This window comes from Rhinolophus hipposideros, assembly GCF_964194185.1.
Source record: "Rhinolophus hipposideros genome assembly, chromosome: 17".
NCBI classification, from domain to species: Eukaryota; Metazoa; Chordata; class Mammalia; order Chiroptera; family Rhinolophidae; genus Rhinolophus; species Rhinolophus hipposideros.
The window spans coordinates 40,233,994-40,252,403 of record NC_138063.1 but is presented as its reverse complement, the minus strand read 5'-3'; the positions used below and the strand labels follow the sequence as shown (position 1 = coordinate 40,252,403).

At 39.2% G+C, this 18,410-nt stretch overlaps 2 protein-coding genes across 7 annotated transcripts in view; both read left to right on the top strand.

Annotated features, from left to right (window-relative positions):
* The window catches only part of TTC39C (tetratricopeptide repeat domain 39C), a 91,391-nt gene extending 89,464 nt beyond the window's left edge, over positions 1 to 1,927 (top strand). For all 4 annotated transcript variants that reach the window (XM_081078957.1, XM_081078958.1, XM_081078959.1 and 1 more), the window contains one exon: positions 454 to 1,927. In XM_081078957.1, the coding sequence (XP_080935083.1) occupies positions 454 to 543 (90 nt within the window). In that variant the 3' untranslated portion in view covers positions 544 to 1,927. The remainder of the gene's footprint in view (positions 1 to 453) is intronic.
* Positions 1,928 to 7,282: 5,355 nt separating this feature from the next.
* Positions 7,283 to 18,410, top strand: part of LOC308509977 (calcium-binding tyrosine phosphorylation-regulated protein-like) — a 28,314-nt gene continuing 17,186 nt past the window's right edge. For 2 of the 3 annotated variants that reach the window (XR_013995281.1, XM_081078691.1), the window contains exons 1-3: positions 7,321 to 7,380; positions 10,249 to 10,421; positions 10,520 to 10,573. Coding sequence is in view for 1 of the 3 variants with exons in the window: in XM_081078691.1 (XP_080934817.1) it covers positions 10,274 to 10,421; positions 10,520 to 10,573 (202 nt within the window). In the remaining 2 variants the exon portion in view is untranslated. Of the gene's footprint in view, positions 7,381 to 10,248; positions 10,422 to 10,519; positions 10,574 to 18,410 lie in introns of all 3 variants that reach the window. The other variant, XM_081078690.1, reaches the window with a different exon arrangement.

The following is an 18,410-nucleotide window of genomic DNA, read 5'->3' as shown; positions in this document are numbered from 1 at the left end:
TGATTGTTCTGATTGATATTTCTGGAAAGGAAAAGTCATAATAATTGAATTAGCGAGCAGTTGATTTTTAAGTGAAATTACCAATATCATCAAAAACTCCTGTGAAATTGCTCATTCAGCTTTAGAAACACTCTGCTTATTTCAGTGGGAAAATAACTTTTGCTATTTCGTAACTACATTCTTGAATTAAGAATTTCTAACAGCAACTTACATTGAGCACAATTTAAGATTCCTGTGTCAGGAATAACATGAGGGAAATTTTCAATGACATTCAGTTGAGATTTTAAAAATGAACACAGTATGAGGTTTGGAGAATAAGAAAGTCAAGTGGATGTAAAGCGTTTAGTGGGAGTGTGAGAGATTTTACGTTGGGAAGCTTAGTGCAGTTTACACTGCAGTAGTTCAGAAAGCTTGGCTAATAGAGGCCATAAGCATCTTTCTTTGGTTTTACAGGAGGATTTCTCTGGCTACGACTTCGAAAACAGATTGCACGTCCGCATCCATGCTGCTCTGGCCTCTCTGAGGGAATTGGTTCCTCAGTGACAGAACAGGAGTGTCCCTCCATCCCTTCCCACCTAGGTTCTGCACTTTCAAATAAAAGCAGAGGACACAGCTCATATGAAGATCGGCTTTTCTTCTGAAAACCAACTGTGCCAGGACACATTTTCCCAGTTAGGCTGACATAGTAAAGATCTCCTCTTTTAAACCTTTCACTCAAAAATAATAATAACGACGATAATAGTAATTATGAATAACAACCTGGGGAGAGGGTTAAAGTGACCTTGTTCAAACATTTAGTTTTGTGATTTATTATTTTTAAAATAAAATCAAACTAAATATTCAACCTGTGATCTTGTAGGAATATGTATCTTAAGCACACATCTGACTGGGTAACACTAAGAGGTACATGTAAAATTATTAATGGTTTCATGACAGCATTTATATTGTGTTTTGGAAAAATAAAAGTGCTTTCTAGTGTTTCCCTTTATCCTCAAACTATTCCTGTGAATAATGTAGCACAGATATTTTTATCCCCATTGTCCAGACAAAGAAACTTAGGCAACAAAGGCTAATTAACTTATTCCAACTAATTATTCCTGTTATCAGTGGAGCAAGGAATAGAATGCTGATCTCCCGACCACAGACCAAGTATTCTTTTATTGTAAAAAATATATGCTAATGACCTAGAATTCCATGTTTTCCTTATTAAAAAATAATTGCTCTTCAGCTGAAGTTGTGTCATCAAAAGTATTTATCTCCAGATTTTCTACAAAACGTTTCCAACTGACGAACACATTTTACCTTTGAAAGTCAACCAAGTAGAAGTAAACAGAAGATAGTTAAGAAAAAGAATAACAGTTTGGCTAATTTATTAGAAAGCCTAGTTTACGGACTAGATAAATAATGTCTACATTTTACTGATCTTCCCCTACTGATAAATTGTATAATTACCAAATTTTGGAAATCTTATATTACTTGAAAAGGTCAATTCTTTTTTTTTTTAAGTTTATTGGGGTGACAATTGTTAGTAACTTTACTAACAATTGTCACCCCAATAAAATTTAATTTTAAAAAAAGAAAAAAAAGAAAAGGTCAATTCTTGAATGAACATAGGTTTGGTTTGGTTTGGTTTCTTGCCTCAAATATATACTGGTGAAGGATTTTTCTGGGCTACCTTTTGCAGAATTTAATCATTTTCCCCTTAGCTCAGGTTATTTGCTACTATAAAAGAAGTTCAAAGTTATTTTTAATCCTTTGTTGCTGATTTTTATTGTCATTTAATTTACCTCTTTGTCCAGTACTGCACACCTGTGGTTCTGAATAATCAAAATACCTCTGTCACGTAAGAGTTTCTGCCATAATTGTATGACTAACTTGGCTCAGTCTAAGGTTAGATATTTTTTAAATATATATTGAGGTAAAGAGTATCATCTTGGGGTATCATTTATTTACATATCCTTTTAGCTGAAGTACAGTCTCATGCAATGTTAAGACTTTACAATGTCTCCTCAAAACATAACATGGGTGGAGCAGCTTAGAATGTGAGTGGGTTTAATCTACTTAATCTGGTTTTGAGGGAATGATAATTTCTTTGAAAAAAATGATTATTCTTCACTGATTTTGGCTAAATGATCTTCATGTTTCCCCACAGTGTTTATTCACATTGACTTTCTTTGTGATGTGAATCCTGCATGAATTTTATGTAGTAGCCAGAAAGAAAAGATTTCTACACTCAGTGAATGAGTACATCCAAAAGCCAAGTAGGTGCATTCTGAAGAGAAAAATTAGTGTCTAAAAATATTGGATAGCTGGTTTCATCTAGACTGAAGGAAACAACATTACAAATCTTTAAAAAATGGCTCTTGCCATTTTGTTGTCTTCTTCACTACAGTATTTGTGCAAACTTCTCAGGATTGTGGAGCATTTCTGAATCTTGAAGTTCTTGATTCAGAGTTCACATTTGAGTTTTCAGTTCAAATACTGTCTGAACAGTTATTCAACCTTCAAAGATTACATAAAGACCGGTACCTTAAAATTTTTTAAAGCATTGTTCCTGTGTTAACTGCTTTAAAATTTTCTATTTCTCCAGAGAGATTGATTTCAGGATTTCAAATAAGTTTGTGTTCAGTTCACTTAACTCAATAGACAATTTGACACCACCCCGTAGGCTTTCTTTGACTAGTCAAAGAACAGGTCTGTTTATGAACCATCTCTCCTTGGTTTGGTACAGGATAGCCCCTAACATGGCATTAGGGCACGGAGAGGGGTAGATGGTGATTCTGAAGACTCTAACAAAAGCACAGTGCAAGTACACTGTACCATTAGATTACTGAAATCCTAGTACATTGTTTGAGTTGAGTAATTCTGTTATCTTGCCTGTGTGCTATGACTTATCCAACCTGTGCACTACGTGACCTGCCTGGAAACTTAGTTTGGTGTAAATTGCTCCTTACCCCTTGCTGGTGAAGAAAATAATCATATAAGCGGAACTATTTACATCTCTGTGTGCTTAATGTTGGCATCACTCACTCTTCCGCTTTCCTATTTTGGAGGCTCTGAAGTGGATCTTCTAATTTATAAGTGGCAAATATATTTTTGTATTAGATTGTGCCTATGATGAGAGAAATCTCTAATGTATATTTGATGTGCTCTGGACACATTTATAGTCTGACACTTGAAAGCATGGTCTAATGATAATGTAACATGAACCTTTGTAGTTAGTAGATTTAGGATTTTACTTCTATTGGGTTAGGTATCTTTTTTATTTTAGCACATGATAGCTAAGTGTTTGAGTTAAGAATTACTACTTTCAGATCTCACAGCAAATTTGAATATTGTTACATATTGTGTAAGTCAGTTATGCAGGTAACCCCGTATAACATGGGTGTTATGTTCCTAAAATGCCGTGTTATGGCAATCCGTGTTATACGAAAAAAAGAATAGTACAAAAAAGGGGATTAGTTTCCAAAAATTTTAAAACATGGTATTATATTTTTATAATTAAGAGAAATATCTTTATTAAAGCAATGTGCACCAAAAATATAACATAAATATGTATTAAATAACGTTTTCTTCGTCATCACTACTATGCACCATTAACCAAGGGCGTTTTCTTTTTGACAAGATATCTTCATCCTCTGAACTTAATATTCCACAAACAAAATGGATTTAAAATTATAATAAATTTTAAAATTCTGCAGTCAAATCTGATACAACATGCACACTCAAATGAAAAATTTCAAATGAGATACATTTTGCTCTTAAAAGCTTTTATTACATTCCATGTTGTTCGGGGATCTCCCTAATTTCGAATGAGATATTTTTTGCTTTTAAAATCTCTTACTATGTTCCGTGTTGTTTGGGGATTTCTCTAATCTCAAATAAGATGTTTTTTGCTCTTAAATGTTCTTATTACGATCTATTTTGTTAGGGAATTTCTCTATTTCTCAAATCGTGTTAGAGTGAAACCGTGCTCTAGGATGCCATATTGTACGAGGATTTTCCCCAATTCTCGAAACATGTTAGAGGCAAAACCGTGTTATAGAAGTACCGTGTTATTTTGGTGTTACCTGTATACAGAATTTGCACTTTCATATTTCTGCCAACTAAAATGAAATGACAACGCATACCTAATTTTTAAAATGTACACACACACACACACACACAACACACGTGTGTGTATTCCTTTGGTATGTAAACTCTCCTAGTTGATTGCTTCATTAAGCAAATTGTGGTGGCAAGTATTAAAATATGGTCTGTACCTGTAAGACATACATTCACACTGTCATGATGTACTGCTTGGTATTCCTTACTTTTTTTTTTTTTTTACCTTTCCAGTTGTATACTTTGTAGGAAAAAAAAAAATGTTAAGCCCAGATCATCCCAGGAAAATCATAGTAGAGGAAGGAGACTTGGAAGATGGGAAGAGGAAGTACAGAAAGAGAAAAAGACAAGGGGAGCAAGAGAATGGAAAGTTAGTCCATAAAAGATGTGCCTCTTCTTCAAAAGTGTGCAAAACTCAACCAGTGCACAGTGTAATTGGCTTCCTTGTGAAAACTAGCAAGGGGCCTGAGCTCTAGCTCCTAGTTGACTGGGGTATGAAATAGAAGCAACACACTCGTAACGCAGGTGAGCTCTGGGGTATGCTTTCTCCCCCAACAGGCCAGTGGTTCTCAAATTCTAGTTTTACACATTAATCTTCTCTGAGATTGTGATTCAGTTAAGTTCTAGGAAGGATTTAGAAAGGCATTCCCCCCCCCCCAGGTAGCTTTTTTTATTCTTTTTATATTAAATTTATTGGGGTGACAGTGGTCAGTAAAATTATATAGGTTTCAAGTATACATTTAAATAATACATCATCTATACATTGCGTTGTTTGTTCACCACCCAGAGTCAATTGTCCTTCCATCACTATATTTTTGATGAGCTCCTAGGGTGATCGTATGCGGGTGGTCTAAATTAGGGGGAAATTACCCTATGTTATCATCTTTTGGTAAGTAGTAAATCTGACATAAAAATCAAACATATGTATAGCCAGGTTATGCTCAGTCGTAAAGTGTATATCATGGGGCCACTGAGGAAATGCTTCTAACCATTGTCTTTCTAAGTTACGAGATTCCTGAGCTGAGTTTTAAAGGACAAGAATGCAAGGTGAAAATCATGGCTAGAAGGATGTCTCAGGCATTGTACCCAATGAACAAATGCACAGAGGGGTGTGTGGGGCGGACTGTGGGGCCTCTCGTCCTGTTCCCCACATAAGAACGCAGGACATGGTGAGGCCAAAAAGGAACACCCACAGAGCCATAGATAGGGGAGTCATACCGCTATATTCTCCCTTGCGGCTGGGAGAGACACATGCAGTAGTAGCCACACGCTCCGCAGTCTGCCATTCACTTCTCTGCCTGTCAACCAACCAACCAATCAACGCAGCCTCGCAGTTACTTCAGTAGCCAATTGGCTAACCAGTTACAGTTGATAGCCAACCAATTACAATTGATGATGATTCACTACCAGAGCCAGCACCTCCCCACTCAAGGCTCAGAGCCTGGAAACTGCTATCTGGGACTCTGTCTCCACAAGGGGATAAACGACATGTGTGTTCAGGACCAATCTCTAGAGAGTCAAGTAGAAAGCAATTGGTAATATGAGATGGGAGTTAGTCAAGGTCACAACAAGGACCTTAGGTTTCTATAGAGTTAGGATTTGGGGCTGGGGGACAGGAAGCAATGGATACTGAAGTGGATTCCCATTTTAGTTACATCCCTAGGGACTGCAAAGGGAGATGAACACAAGGACAAGAAGATTGTAAAACCACATCAAATCATTAAAAGTTCTAGAAATCAAGGCAGCAAATAGTGGTTTGAAATTTTTTGGTTAAATGTTTTCACTGTAACCATTTGCATTCCAGAAGAACTTGACAAAACCATCATTGAAGAAATATGGGGAGAAACTTGCCTTTTGAGTTACAGGTGTTCTGCATAGTACCAACCACCCAGTCGGTGTTCAAGATGACCCACCAAGTTAGGCTACACAAGCATAAATGTCTCGAATCTAAAAGACACCATCACTGGGGTCCCAAGTGTTTGTACTTGGGGTTTTTAGTAGCTCAGTTTCATTACACCTTTGCTAGTTAAACATATTGTAAATCAAACCATCAGAAATTACGAGAGCCTCATTCATGTCACTTTTATTTACATTACCAAAGTGGGGCCGGAGACAGTGATGGACAAAAAAGTGTTCCATCTGCAGACCTATCATCACATCACAGTTGAAAGGAGCATTTCTCTTTTACTTTTAAAATGTGAGGAGAGAGGTTGCCACATAATAGGCGCTGGGTAATAATCATTGAGTAGATTAATTAATACCTCTAGAAAATGCTGTTTGCAGAGTAAATGTGGAATTGGAGTGCTCTGGAAGCCATGATTTTTCTCTGAATTAAAGTTTTTGGGGGTTTTTTGTCGTGGTTATTGCTGTCAGTTAAATGCCCTGATGATACTTACTGGATGGTTTCTAGAGGTTCGTGTTGCCTTTTAAACCTTTGAACACCGATTCTAACGAAGGCTGCTTAGAATCCGATGCTCATGGCTGTGGGGTTATTTAATGCCCAGCGCCAATCTGTGAGCCTGAAGCGGTGAAAGGGCAGACAGTGGGTTCTTTAAATGAGTCAGCGTTCCTTTCGTTGGGTAAAACCGAGCCGATGTGATGCACAGATGCAACTCGCAGACTTGCAACCTGTTGCTGGCAAAGGTATGATTTGGGGAGGATGGACTGTGGCTGAGGTGTGGGAAGAATCCGGACCACCGAGAAACTGGAACCTTCAGAAATAATGCCAAATTTGTCTATCCACGGGGAGTTTCTCAGGAGCAAAAGGACTGTGTCGCCTAAAATTATTCTCTTTATATTGGTGTTCGATGTGAAAATTACTCTTCGACATGGCGACTGGAGAGTACCAGATTATGGGAGGATGGGTTGTGTGAAGAGCGGAGTTGACGGCAAGACAGAACAGGCATAAACCTCTTCCTGAGCAGCTCTTCGATTAAGCGAGCAAAGCGGAGAGGCTGCCACCTTGACCTGCTCCTGGACCCCGGGTGTGGAAAGGGCAGTTACCTCTGCCCTTCGGGGCCCCGCCCGGAGAGCGCGCAGCGCGCCACCTGGCGGCGGAATTCCGGCCTTTGTCCCTTTCGGCTCCCTATTGGCTGGACGCCCAGGCCCCGCCTCCTTGCGTGGCCGTCCCTGGCCGGCTGCGTGAGCGTGGGCTTTATGAGTCACGCCCTGACGTCCCCAGAGCTATAAAAGGCCGGGTGGGCGCCGCCCTCCGTTAGGAGCCTCCGGCAAGGAGGCAACGAAGAAGCTTCGTTGAGCACAGCCGGAAAGGAGGAGGTGGGGCGAGTCCCTCCTGCGCCCCGGAGGCAGTTAGGACGGTTCCTCAGTGTCAGGGGAGGCGGAGGGCCACCCGGATGGGAGTGGGGGACCGCTAGGGACGGGCGGGCCGCACAGGTGAGCGTGGCACCAGCCGGCCAGCGCCTCTGTGCCGCGGTGGCGGACCCGCTACCTGCCTCTCCTGAGCTAGTGGACAGGGCGTCAGGATGCCGCGTCTCCCACGTTTCACTGCCCTCTCCGCCAAGCAAACCAAAGGGCGACGCCAGCCCGGATGCAGGCGTCCCAGAGCCGGGCCCCGGGCCTTAGGGAGGGAGTGCCGTGTGCGGGTGACGTTTGGAGCGGCCCCAAGCCCCCCGCTCGCCATCTTCGGTCAAAGGCACTGCTTCCCCGGAGAGTGTTCCCCTGTGGCAGTGGGTGGAGGAGGTTCACAGTTTGGCGCGCGGAACGTGGGTTCTACATTTGTTAGTTTTGCACAAACGTTCTTTAAAGAAGAGATGTGAGAGCCGTTATGAAGCTTTCCCTTTCAAACAACCCTCACTGTCTGTCCTTGTGACTTTTCCCCTTGATGTAGTGAGGCTTGGGGTCCCAGTGTTAATCGACTTGCGCAGCACAATTCCTTGCACAGGATTGCGCTGCAGGACGCTCAGCATTCCTGGTCCTGGGGCACGAAATGCCCCCACACGTTCAGGAAGTCTGGTGGGCAGGGAGCGGGCATACCCCGCCTGTGCAGAGGAAGATGAAGCTCACCTCATGGCTGCTTGCCCCCCAGTGTGTGGCTCCAACTGCTAACTGCCTGCAGAAAGTGTGTTGTTAGCTCCCCCGTGGCTACTGATAAGCCACTTTGAAAACATGACCCATGCACTTACACTGGGGTGCAAAGGATGTACTTTAAAAAATTATATATATTTATATATCGATATATAGATATAAATACATATATGTATGTATGTATATGTACCGTGTTTCACCGAAAATAAGACCTAGCTGGACCATCAGCTCTAATGCGTCTTTTGGAGCAAAAATTAATACAAGACCCAGTCTTATATAAGACCCAGTATTATATTAAGCTGGTATTATTATATTATATTATATTATATTATATTATATTATATTATATTATATTATATTACATTACATTACATTTTTATTTATATTATATTAAAAACCCGGTCTTATAGTAAAATAAGACTGGGTCTTATATTAATTTTTTCTCCAAAAAACGCATTAGAGCTGATTGTTTGGCTAGGTCTTATTTTGGGGGAAACACAGTAGCATATAATTACTGCCTATGTCCCTTAACATTTAGCTTGAGGGCCTGCCCAATCTGCACACTGTTTGGGGGTTTTTTTCACAATTTTTTTTTAAAGATGGTTTAATTGAGTACAGCTCCTTTTGAATAATACTCTGATAGTATCATTTCCTTAGAGGATTCAATACACTTAGTTATATTCTCAAAGGGTTTGCTCTGGCCAATCCAGTTTCATGTTTTTCCTGACCTTTGGGAAGATGAAATGTACTTTCAAATATTCAGCATTTTGCTGTGACACATTAGTTGCTTTTTATTAGAACTTGGTCCCTTGTATAATTGCTGTAACTATACTGCCTCTTAGCTCCATGAAACGTGTTCATCTATTTACTGTAGGGTTGTTGTGGAGGAGACATGGTACATTATATCACACACTATTCTCCTCTGTATGAGGACCCACAGGAGAAATTTCTCCTGGGTCTCAGTGTCCAGAATAGTTGTGATTCTCCTAAGTTACTGATTTGTTTCTTTTATCTCAGAAAACGTGAATCACTTAACCACCTGTTTCCTTTCTTATGATGGCTGCTTGTTAGCTCAGAAACTGATTTGACACCCCATCTCTTATCAAAGTGTAGGGCCTGGAGCTGTTATTGGAATACTAACCTTCCCTGTAGCTTCATCCTATTTTTCCTACCATAATTTTTCCTTTATCACTGGACTGTTTTCCTTCAATATTTAATTTTGCACTTTGCATGTATTTATAAGCTTTCTTAAACCGTTTTTAGAACAAAACAGAACACACACACACACACACACACACACACACACAGTCTAGGGTGGCAACCTCTGCAATTGTTTGAGAATTACACTTTATATTATGCAGTACCCATAGTACCAATTAAGATCCAGAAAGTCGGGACCTGGGAGAAATAGAAAACTAGGGCACAGGTTAAGGGAGGATATAAGAAAAGAGGTGCACGTGGTGGTTGATGGTATAATACGACATGTAACTTATTATTCCTATTCTGATTAATGTTAAAAAAAATTAAATATAAAGCTAAAAATGTATACTTAGATGATCAATGTGTCCAGGGATGTATTTAGAAAAATATTTAAAAAATAATAAAAAAATGAAGACATTTTCTTGCAGAAACCCAACTTTGTAACTCTATTGGATGAATGTACGGAAAAACCAGTGCTCATCTGGTTTGGAAGGATTTTGGTTGGACACAGATAAATGAGCTTAACTTAGTTTTCTTAAAATTTTCTTGCACAAAATATTTACTGAATTTTACAGAAACAGGTTTTGTTTGGTTGGTAGCTTGTTTGTTGTTCTTATTCTTTGTTTTTAATGCCATCCTGTAGCTTGGCAGGGCTTTTCCAGTGAATTTCTTTAATAGTACTAGATTGCTCTCCTGCACATAAAAAGCTACTGGTAACTTTTTTTTTAACTACCATCAAGAATTAGCCCATTTTACTAGAGTAAATACTGAGAGATTAGAAGTAAAGCTAATAAACTTCATAGAAGATAGATTTGTTCTTACAAACTATAGTTAACTTATAAATATTTTAATAAAAAACTAACACACTATTTATAAGACTTTGTTTTTCTTCATTTATAGTTGAGATTACAGACATCTGCCAAAAATGATTTCTTCAAAGCCCAAACTTATCATACCTTATGGGCTTAAGACACTGCTCGAGGGAGTAAGCAGAGCCGTCCTCAAAACCAGCCCGCAAAACATCACCCAGTTTGCAGCAGTTTATTTTAAAGAACTTATTCAGTTTAGAGAAGGTTTGTTATTGCTTTAGATTGTATATTTGTTGCTCTGTAAAAGAAAGCATTTTAAGTTGGTATTTCTTGTATGTGATTTCCTGTGTTTATTCCTTCAGGGAATGCTTCTCTGGATATAAAAGATCTGGTTAAGCAGTTTCAGCAGGTTAAAGGTGAGTACCACAAGCAGTCATAAGAATACTAGTTATAAACTATTGCATCATTAATAGCATACATCAAACTTAAGAGAGATGCCCACAAATATTTTCTGTTTAGATAATCACACTGTTTATGTTTAAATAATCAAATGGATGCTTTATTTTTTTAATTGAATCAGGTGTTTTCTTAAATCAGGGGACCGACATTTTGGAGGATTCTAAATCTTTAAAAGGCAAAAATAGGACACATCTATTGCAAGTACAGTGAACTTGAAGAGAATTGGATTTTGTAGTAATAAAGACTCAAGTTATAATGAAATACATTACTTAGGAAAGTTGTATAAACTTTCACCTTAGAAGATTGTTTAAAAGAAGTTTACCACCCCTTTTTTCTCTCCCCATGATGGTTTAACTGCAGCCCAGGTTGGAGGACAGGAAATCTGTAAGGTGTCACTGCCCACCTATTCTGTATGTCTCTCTATGTAGTGAAGAGAGAAGTTTTTCGCAGAAAGTGATCTCTTCCAGGCTCTTTGACATAGGGCTATATAACTGCTTAGAAAAGTTGTTGTGTTTTATGTGTATATATGTAAATGTCTGTCTTTTGCAAACATGACAAAATGAAACTGAGTGGACAGAGGAGCAATGAAAAAAACAAGGGGAGAAATGAGAAAAAGTTCACATAATGAAAATTTGGCAAAATCACTTTAAGCAAAAGAGTATCATTGGTCATATCCCAAAGACAACTCTGCCACTTTGTGGTGTTAATAAACAACATAGCCATTTTGGTGATGTTAATAGATAACATAGCCAATATAGGGAGAAAGCAGAAGTAAGACTTAGGAAAACTTAAGTATCGTAAGCGTTTGGACCTGCATGAACGGGTCACCTATAACAGAAACCAAGATTACGAATAACAAGAGTCAGCATTTGAAGGGGCAGGAGAGTGAATCGCTGAGGTTCAGGGATATTTTATTGCCCAGTCTGGCTCCTTCCCTGCATGATCCTGATGGCATTCTCAGCTTACCATGGGAAACAGCTCTGGGATTTGCTTACCACCAGCAACGTGTACAGACAAGTGCTAGAACACTGATCCTCTCCCCCTCCCCATAAGCCTGGTTTCCCAAGCAGTCAAGGTGATTATGGCCTTTGCGCTTGTGTCCTTTCTACCAGGACCTGTTTGAGAGCTAGGGGAGTAGGCAGGCTTACTGTGTTTGAGAATGGTGATGAAGTCAGTGATATTTATGTCGAAATGTAACTAACTGGTAGCCTTTGATGCTAACTGGTTTACTGAACAACTTACCCACCATTCCACTTAGCAAGTAGACTAAACTAAAGTGGTTTCTGGTCCAGCTAGGTTAATGTCTTTGACTCTCCGTGTTCAAAATTAACGTAGTGAATTAATGGAGCAGTTATACTTTCAAAGGAGGTAAGGGGCAGGCGATACTAATGCTTTTCTCTACTAATAACGACAGATGTCAAGGAAATTGATGTAGTGTACAGATAATCCTAAAAATCAGCTCACAGTGTGGCTGTAGAAGGAAATTGCTCTTTAGGCAGCAGACTAGAAACGAATATTGCTTGTTGAGTTTAGCAAGCAGATGGGAAGGTAACGTGAAGGGATGACCAGAAAATACAGAGTTCAACGTTACTGTCTAATATCAGTTTGGCTTGTTTCTCTGTTGGCCTTTTATTGTCATCCTAAATGGAAAAACTGGATCCATTAACTCAGGTCCTACCATAGAGACGGCATGAGTCCACCTATATCCAGGAAAGCAGCACTATGGCTCCTGTTTATCTGGGGATAAACAGAAACCATAAGGTTCCCACTTGGTACAGGGCATTTCCTCCCCTGAGTGACATCCTCCTACCCACTGACTGGTTTAATTCCCCAACTGCTATTCCTGTGGGAGCTGTGGGTAAATTTGGCTGCATGGTTATTCAGTTCTCTACAGTAAAAATTGGGTTTAAGAGGTGGCATCTTCTCCTTCCTCTAAACAGAACTTAAGTGGGTCCCAGTATTAAATATGGGTGGTGGCACTTACAATACCCTACATGCTCTATCGTGCAGAGGACTGTGGTTCTCCCAGGCTTTCAGTGACTCGCAATATGGGGAAATTAACCATTCTTTGAGGACTAAGTGAGGTGACTTATACTAGTCTTTCAGTCTCTTCAGTATGAGGCTATATCTAAAGTTAACACGAAGTATTAGAACTTGATGATGTGGGCAAGAGCTAACTGCCACCCCTAATGCACTGTCCTCACTCATCTCCCAGATGTGAGCACGAAAGACGTGTGTTTCATAAGGATGTTCAGTAGGATGCTATATTCTCCAAAGTTATTCCCGACTGCTTAGTTTGCTGCCTAGCAGCATTACTACTAAGCTGCCCATATGCATGGAAAGCATGGGGAAGAATACATGCCTGTACATATCATTTGTTTATTTGAACTCTTCATCCTGGGATTTTTCTTAGAAGGAGCCCCATTCTTGGTAGGCCTCACCATAGGACCAGTAGTGTTTGACCATCTCCCCAGTGCCTTCAAAATTTTATGCAGAGACAGGTGATCGAGTAGGGAGGAGGAAAAGAAACAGACCTGGGAGCAAACTTTTCTCACTTTTCTGTTGTCTCTCATCTTTTCCCACGTTTTCTGGAGCCTAGGATATTTAAGATGGTCCCTGACTCTACCCGAGCCTTCATTGTGGCATTTCACCCACATATGTCCATTTCTAAAACGGTTCATGCTGTGAAACACATTCTTGGATCCCCCTCTTGTTTTTCTGCAATTTGATTATAAACAGATCACATGACCATATCAATCAATTAAAACTCCCCCATTTCTCAGTCGTCTCAGGAGAGTTTCTTCATTATCCAAGTAGATCATTCATTGGGGGGATTTTAGAAACTCAGGAGATATTTCAAGGTGAAAGAGTTGTGTCTTAAGTCCCACCACTTAGTATATGCTAGGAAAAGAGGAAGAAGGGAATGGAATTTATTGAGTACCTGTTTTGTCCTAAGTACTTACAATATATTTTGTCAAGACAACATTACAAGGTAGGGGACTGTCAGGTCCCACGTGATGAGGGTTGTGGAGAGCTAGGAGGGTGGCGCAGGGTTAAGAAAAGACAGTAGCCATGAATAGAGTTTAAGCAGACCAAGGGACTCCCAATCTCAAGGACTATAAGCTCCAAATTGGGCCTCGCATCAGCTTTTATTAGTTCGGTGGGGAAGTAAAGGAGATATAGCTCATCAGTCTCGAGATCTGTGAATTCCATACATCATAATAGGAAACCATTTAAGTCAATCACCATTGCCTACAGGCAGCTAGACTTTAAGTCTCAACTTCCCCAAGGGACAAAAACCTATATGTATGTGAATAGATGGAGAGCACCTCATTGAATCACTTTCCTTGCAGGTTTAGGGAAGGAATGCAGCCACAGAGGCTTTCCTTAGCCTGAGGAAGGTGGGGGGCTGTGCCCACCTCTGTGAACTCCGTGGGTTCTCCTGTTGGTCCCCACTCGACTGCATCTGGCTTGAGTTGTTCCTTCTGTGAGAAATCTTACTCGTCATTGACTGTCCAGTCATCTTTCTGGGACTAAACAGGGAGGCATAAGGTGCAAACACAAAGGTTTAGCGAAGTCCCTGAAAGGATCCCTCTTACAGATTCTCCTTTCTTTGGGGGCAGGTTCAAGGAGACAGACGGTAGGCTGCTGTGTGGTGACAGGGGACATCATTGCAATTTTACTCAAGAGAAATCTAATGCTTGGGCATAATTAAATAACTTACAAGCTTCTAAATAGGCAAGGTGATAAACAATTTTATTACCATGGTAAAAATTTCATGAAGTTTATAAAAAATGTGAATGATCATCTGGTGATACTTTGGGGAGGAGGTCTTAGGTCCTTCTTGGGTCTTAGTTCTTTCCCATTCTGGTAAGATTAAACATTTGGGGAACAGGCTATACTAAACAAAGCAAATAAATTATCGAGCATGGTATAGTCAAGAATTGGGGTCAGATTGTCAGACTAGGGACAGAAACATAGGGTCAGGATTAAGAGAGGAGGGGGCTAGGTGGGAAGCAGACATGGAAAACCAGGAAAGCTAGAACAGGAAACCAGGTTGCCAGGATGAGAGCAGGAACACAAGGAGACAAGAGTCAGTATGTGAAAGAAGAACATCTTGTCCTTATAACTTCTCACTCTGCTATCCAGAAACTTTGGTAGGTCACCTTATTTCACAAAATCCAAACTCTTCAATGTTGTAAGGATACTTTTCAAAAATATTAAACTAGTGTATTGAATTCAGATAACCTCTAATTGTTCCTGTTCTGTTTATCTCTACCCATTGAAGCATTCATTTGTTTTAAAGGAAAGGCAAATATAGCCTGGAGGAAGGAAGTCATTGCTCAATATTGAGTTTCCAAAGTTCATAGTAAGAAAAGTAAAACTTTGGAGTTTTGCAGGAGCCTGTTTTTGTTAAGATTTTCTTGGAATTTCCAGAGCTGATTTTTGATTGAAGAGCCAAAGCTACCAGAATCAAGTTTTTACTTTATATAAGCCACAGAGGAGGGAATAAAAAGATAGGACATAAAGTCTTTTCCTGCTGCAAAGGAAAGGGAAATGAAAGGTCCTTCTTGGCAGTGGGATTATGGTGCTGGGGTGTGGGTAGTGTATAAAAAGTGCTAGCTGACATTAAAATCGTGGACAAGGAAGGAAGGTAGAATCTCTGATAAAATCCTGTACAATATGGGCAGAAAGCTTGTTTTTTGCTCTCCTCTGTGCTGTCTAGAAGAATGCATACCTCTCAGAATAGCTGTGTGGTTAGCATGGCACTGCATTTAGCATGACCGATGCTACATTCAGTACCTACACTATTATTATCATGATCAGACATTCAGTAAATATTTGTTGAATAAAAGAATAATGGGGAATTCTTCTCAGATGGGGCTGAGACACTATTTCTGGTTTCCTGTGTCTTGTGTGTGGGTTTTAGTGCTTCCAGATGTGTCCCATAGTGCTGAATAGCAAGGAATCAGGATGGGAAGGAGTATAGTTACTCATCCTGATAGCAGAGTATGATAGCACATAATGTCCAAGCTGGGAATAAATAAAAATTGGTCTTCTGCTAAAGAGGACCAAATTAAGAAGGGGCTTTCCCAGTCCTTGAGTGAAATAAGCAAACAGGCCACATTTTCCAGAAAGTCGAACACTTGAGTAGTAAATACAGCTGAGTCAGAGACTAGCACCCAGAGCCCAAGCAATAAGAGTTATTTATGCCTCTGACAGAGTTAACTGAGAACCAGCAGAAAAGGGCAATGTGTAGATCAGAGCCAGAGCTTATTCTAGCATTCAGATGTCCTCTGTAGAAGTGAGCAAACCTTTCATAAAAGAGGAATATCCCAAAAGACTGAATAATTAACCAAAAGAGGCTTTTAAACTAGAAGGGACAAATATTTTTAAGATCAATTTTGCCATCGGGAAATGAGCATTTTAATGCAAATTGATATCAGTTAAAGAAAGTAATGCTTTCTAACATGCCTAAGTCATAGTATATAAATTTTGATCTCTTTATAACACCATGGCATGCCAAGATTTCTGTGATCTGAATCTATCCAACCTTTGCAGTCATCTCATTTCATATCTTCATAGACCTTATGCACCACACAGACTACTTGCCATCACCTGAAAATGTGAAGTAATGTCAAGTCATTTGATTTGATTTATGCTAATTTTCCCTCTCATTGTTCCCTTCCCTCCCCTTTCTACCTTTCAAATCCTATATATTCTTAAAATCCAACTCATTATTTCATTTAACAAATATTTAAATTCCTACCCATTGCTAGATGCTGTGCTAGGTGATATTCAGTGGAGGAAGAGAGTTTTCAGTTTCAGCTGTGATGGAATTGCTAATATCTGACTTACCCTGCTATCATAAATAACTATAAAACCTGGAGAAATTATATAAAATAAAGTCCTGTGCCTAGATTCTTGGAAGAAGGCATTTACAGAAACTGAGCCCTATATTTACCCTCGTGGCATTTTTCAAATTTTTGTGCAGGGAAATAGAGGCCAATTAGAGAGAGTGAGAGTCTCTCTGGGAAGAAGAAACAAAAACAGAGTTTGAGGCTACTCTTGTGGTTGGGATTTGGATGACAAGTTACCCCAGAGGAGGCATTTGCAAAGAAGGATATCCGAAAGCTGCAAAAATATTTCTTTTCTGTTTTTGGCCAACTCCTAAGCTGTTCATGTGTAGAGTAAGGCTTAAGGAGCCTTAGCAGAGAAGAGCTGGGAGATTGAAAGCTGAACAGGGATTTCAGAAATGGTACACTGCTGGGAGGCTTTGGAGTTTGGGCCGGACCAAAATGAAAAGACTTTTGAAACCTGGCAATTCAGTTGAGACCCAAGAAAGGTTATACCATAGGAATAAAGACAGTGTGCTAGGAATAAGAATGAAGCTGAAATATAACCACTTTAACAAAATCTAAAACCAAGTCTCAAGAGGATCAGATATACAATTATTAGAACAAGATCAGCACCATTTAGAAAAAAGTGCCATAATTTTCTACAATGTGTCATTTATAATTTCCAGCATACCACTAAAAATTACTAGACATTCAAAGAAGCAGGAAGGAGTGACTAATAATGAAGAAATAACATATAAAACACTCACAAGAAGCAGATCTAAACAAGATTTAAATATTGGAATTACTATATAAGGAATGAAAATAGCTACTTTTAATGTTTTGAAAAGATGGGGGGGGAAATGGATGAAAATATGAAGAATTTCAACAGAGATAGAACCTAGAAAATAAGAAATAAATGGTTATAACAGCAAACTGAAAACTTATTGGATAGTGTCACTAGCACTAGCCAGAGAACAGAATTAGGAAACTAAAAATCAGGGCAATAGAAAATATGCAAATTGAAGCAAAGAGAAAAATAACAGGGCAGTGTAAGAAATATATGTGGGATGTGATCAAAAGGACTGATGTGTAATTAGAGTCACAGGAGGAGAAAAGAGAATAGATGGCAAAGTAAGTATTTTTTGAAAAAATAATGGCTTAGAATTGTCCCAGTCTAATTGAAAGATACCAATCTATAGACTCAAAAAGTTATACTTCCACAGCAGTATAAATACAATGTAAACCACATTTCAGCACATCATGATCACATTGTTAAAAAAGATGAAGACAAATTATGAAAACAGAGAGGGTAAAAATAAAAAGGTACATTGCTTTCAGGGGAATAATAATAATGCACATAGCTGATTACTTAACAGAAACCCTAGAAGCCAAAAGACAGTGGAAGGACATCTCCAAAGTACTGAAAGCAAAACACTTCCTATCTAGAGTGAACATATACCCGGTGAATATATTATTTTTTAAAAAAAGCAAAATAAAGATATTCTCAGGCAGACAAATGCTGAGAGAATCCAGTCATCAGATCTGCTTTACAAGACATACTTCTAAAGAAGTTTACAAGCAAACAAGGAATAAAAGGGAACTTCCTAAATCTGATAATGTCTATGCATACAAACTTACAACTAACACACTCAGTGGTGAATATTGAATACTTTCCCCTCAGATCGGAACCAGGACAGAAATGGCTAAAATTACCTTTCTGTTCAGCATTGATACTGTAGGTTCTAGTCAATGCAATAAGGAAAACAAAAGGGGAAAAGAGTAGGAGAAAAGATACATATTGGAAAGGAAGAAAAGATACATATTGGAAAGGAAGAAGTAAACTATTCACAGATGACATGATTGTTATGTAAGAAATTGAAAAGCATCATCTTGATAACCAGGCTTCTTATACCGCAAAAGAGAGGGTGTATGTGACACAGCGCAGATTTTTATG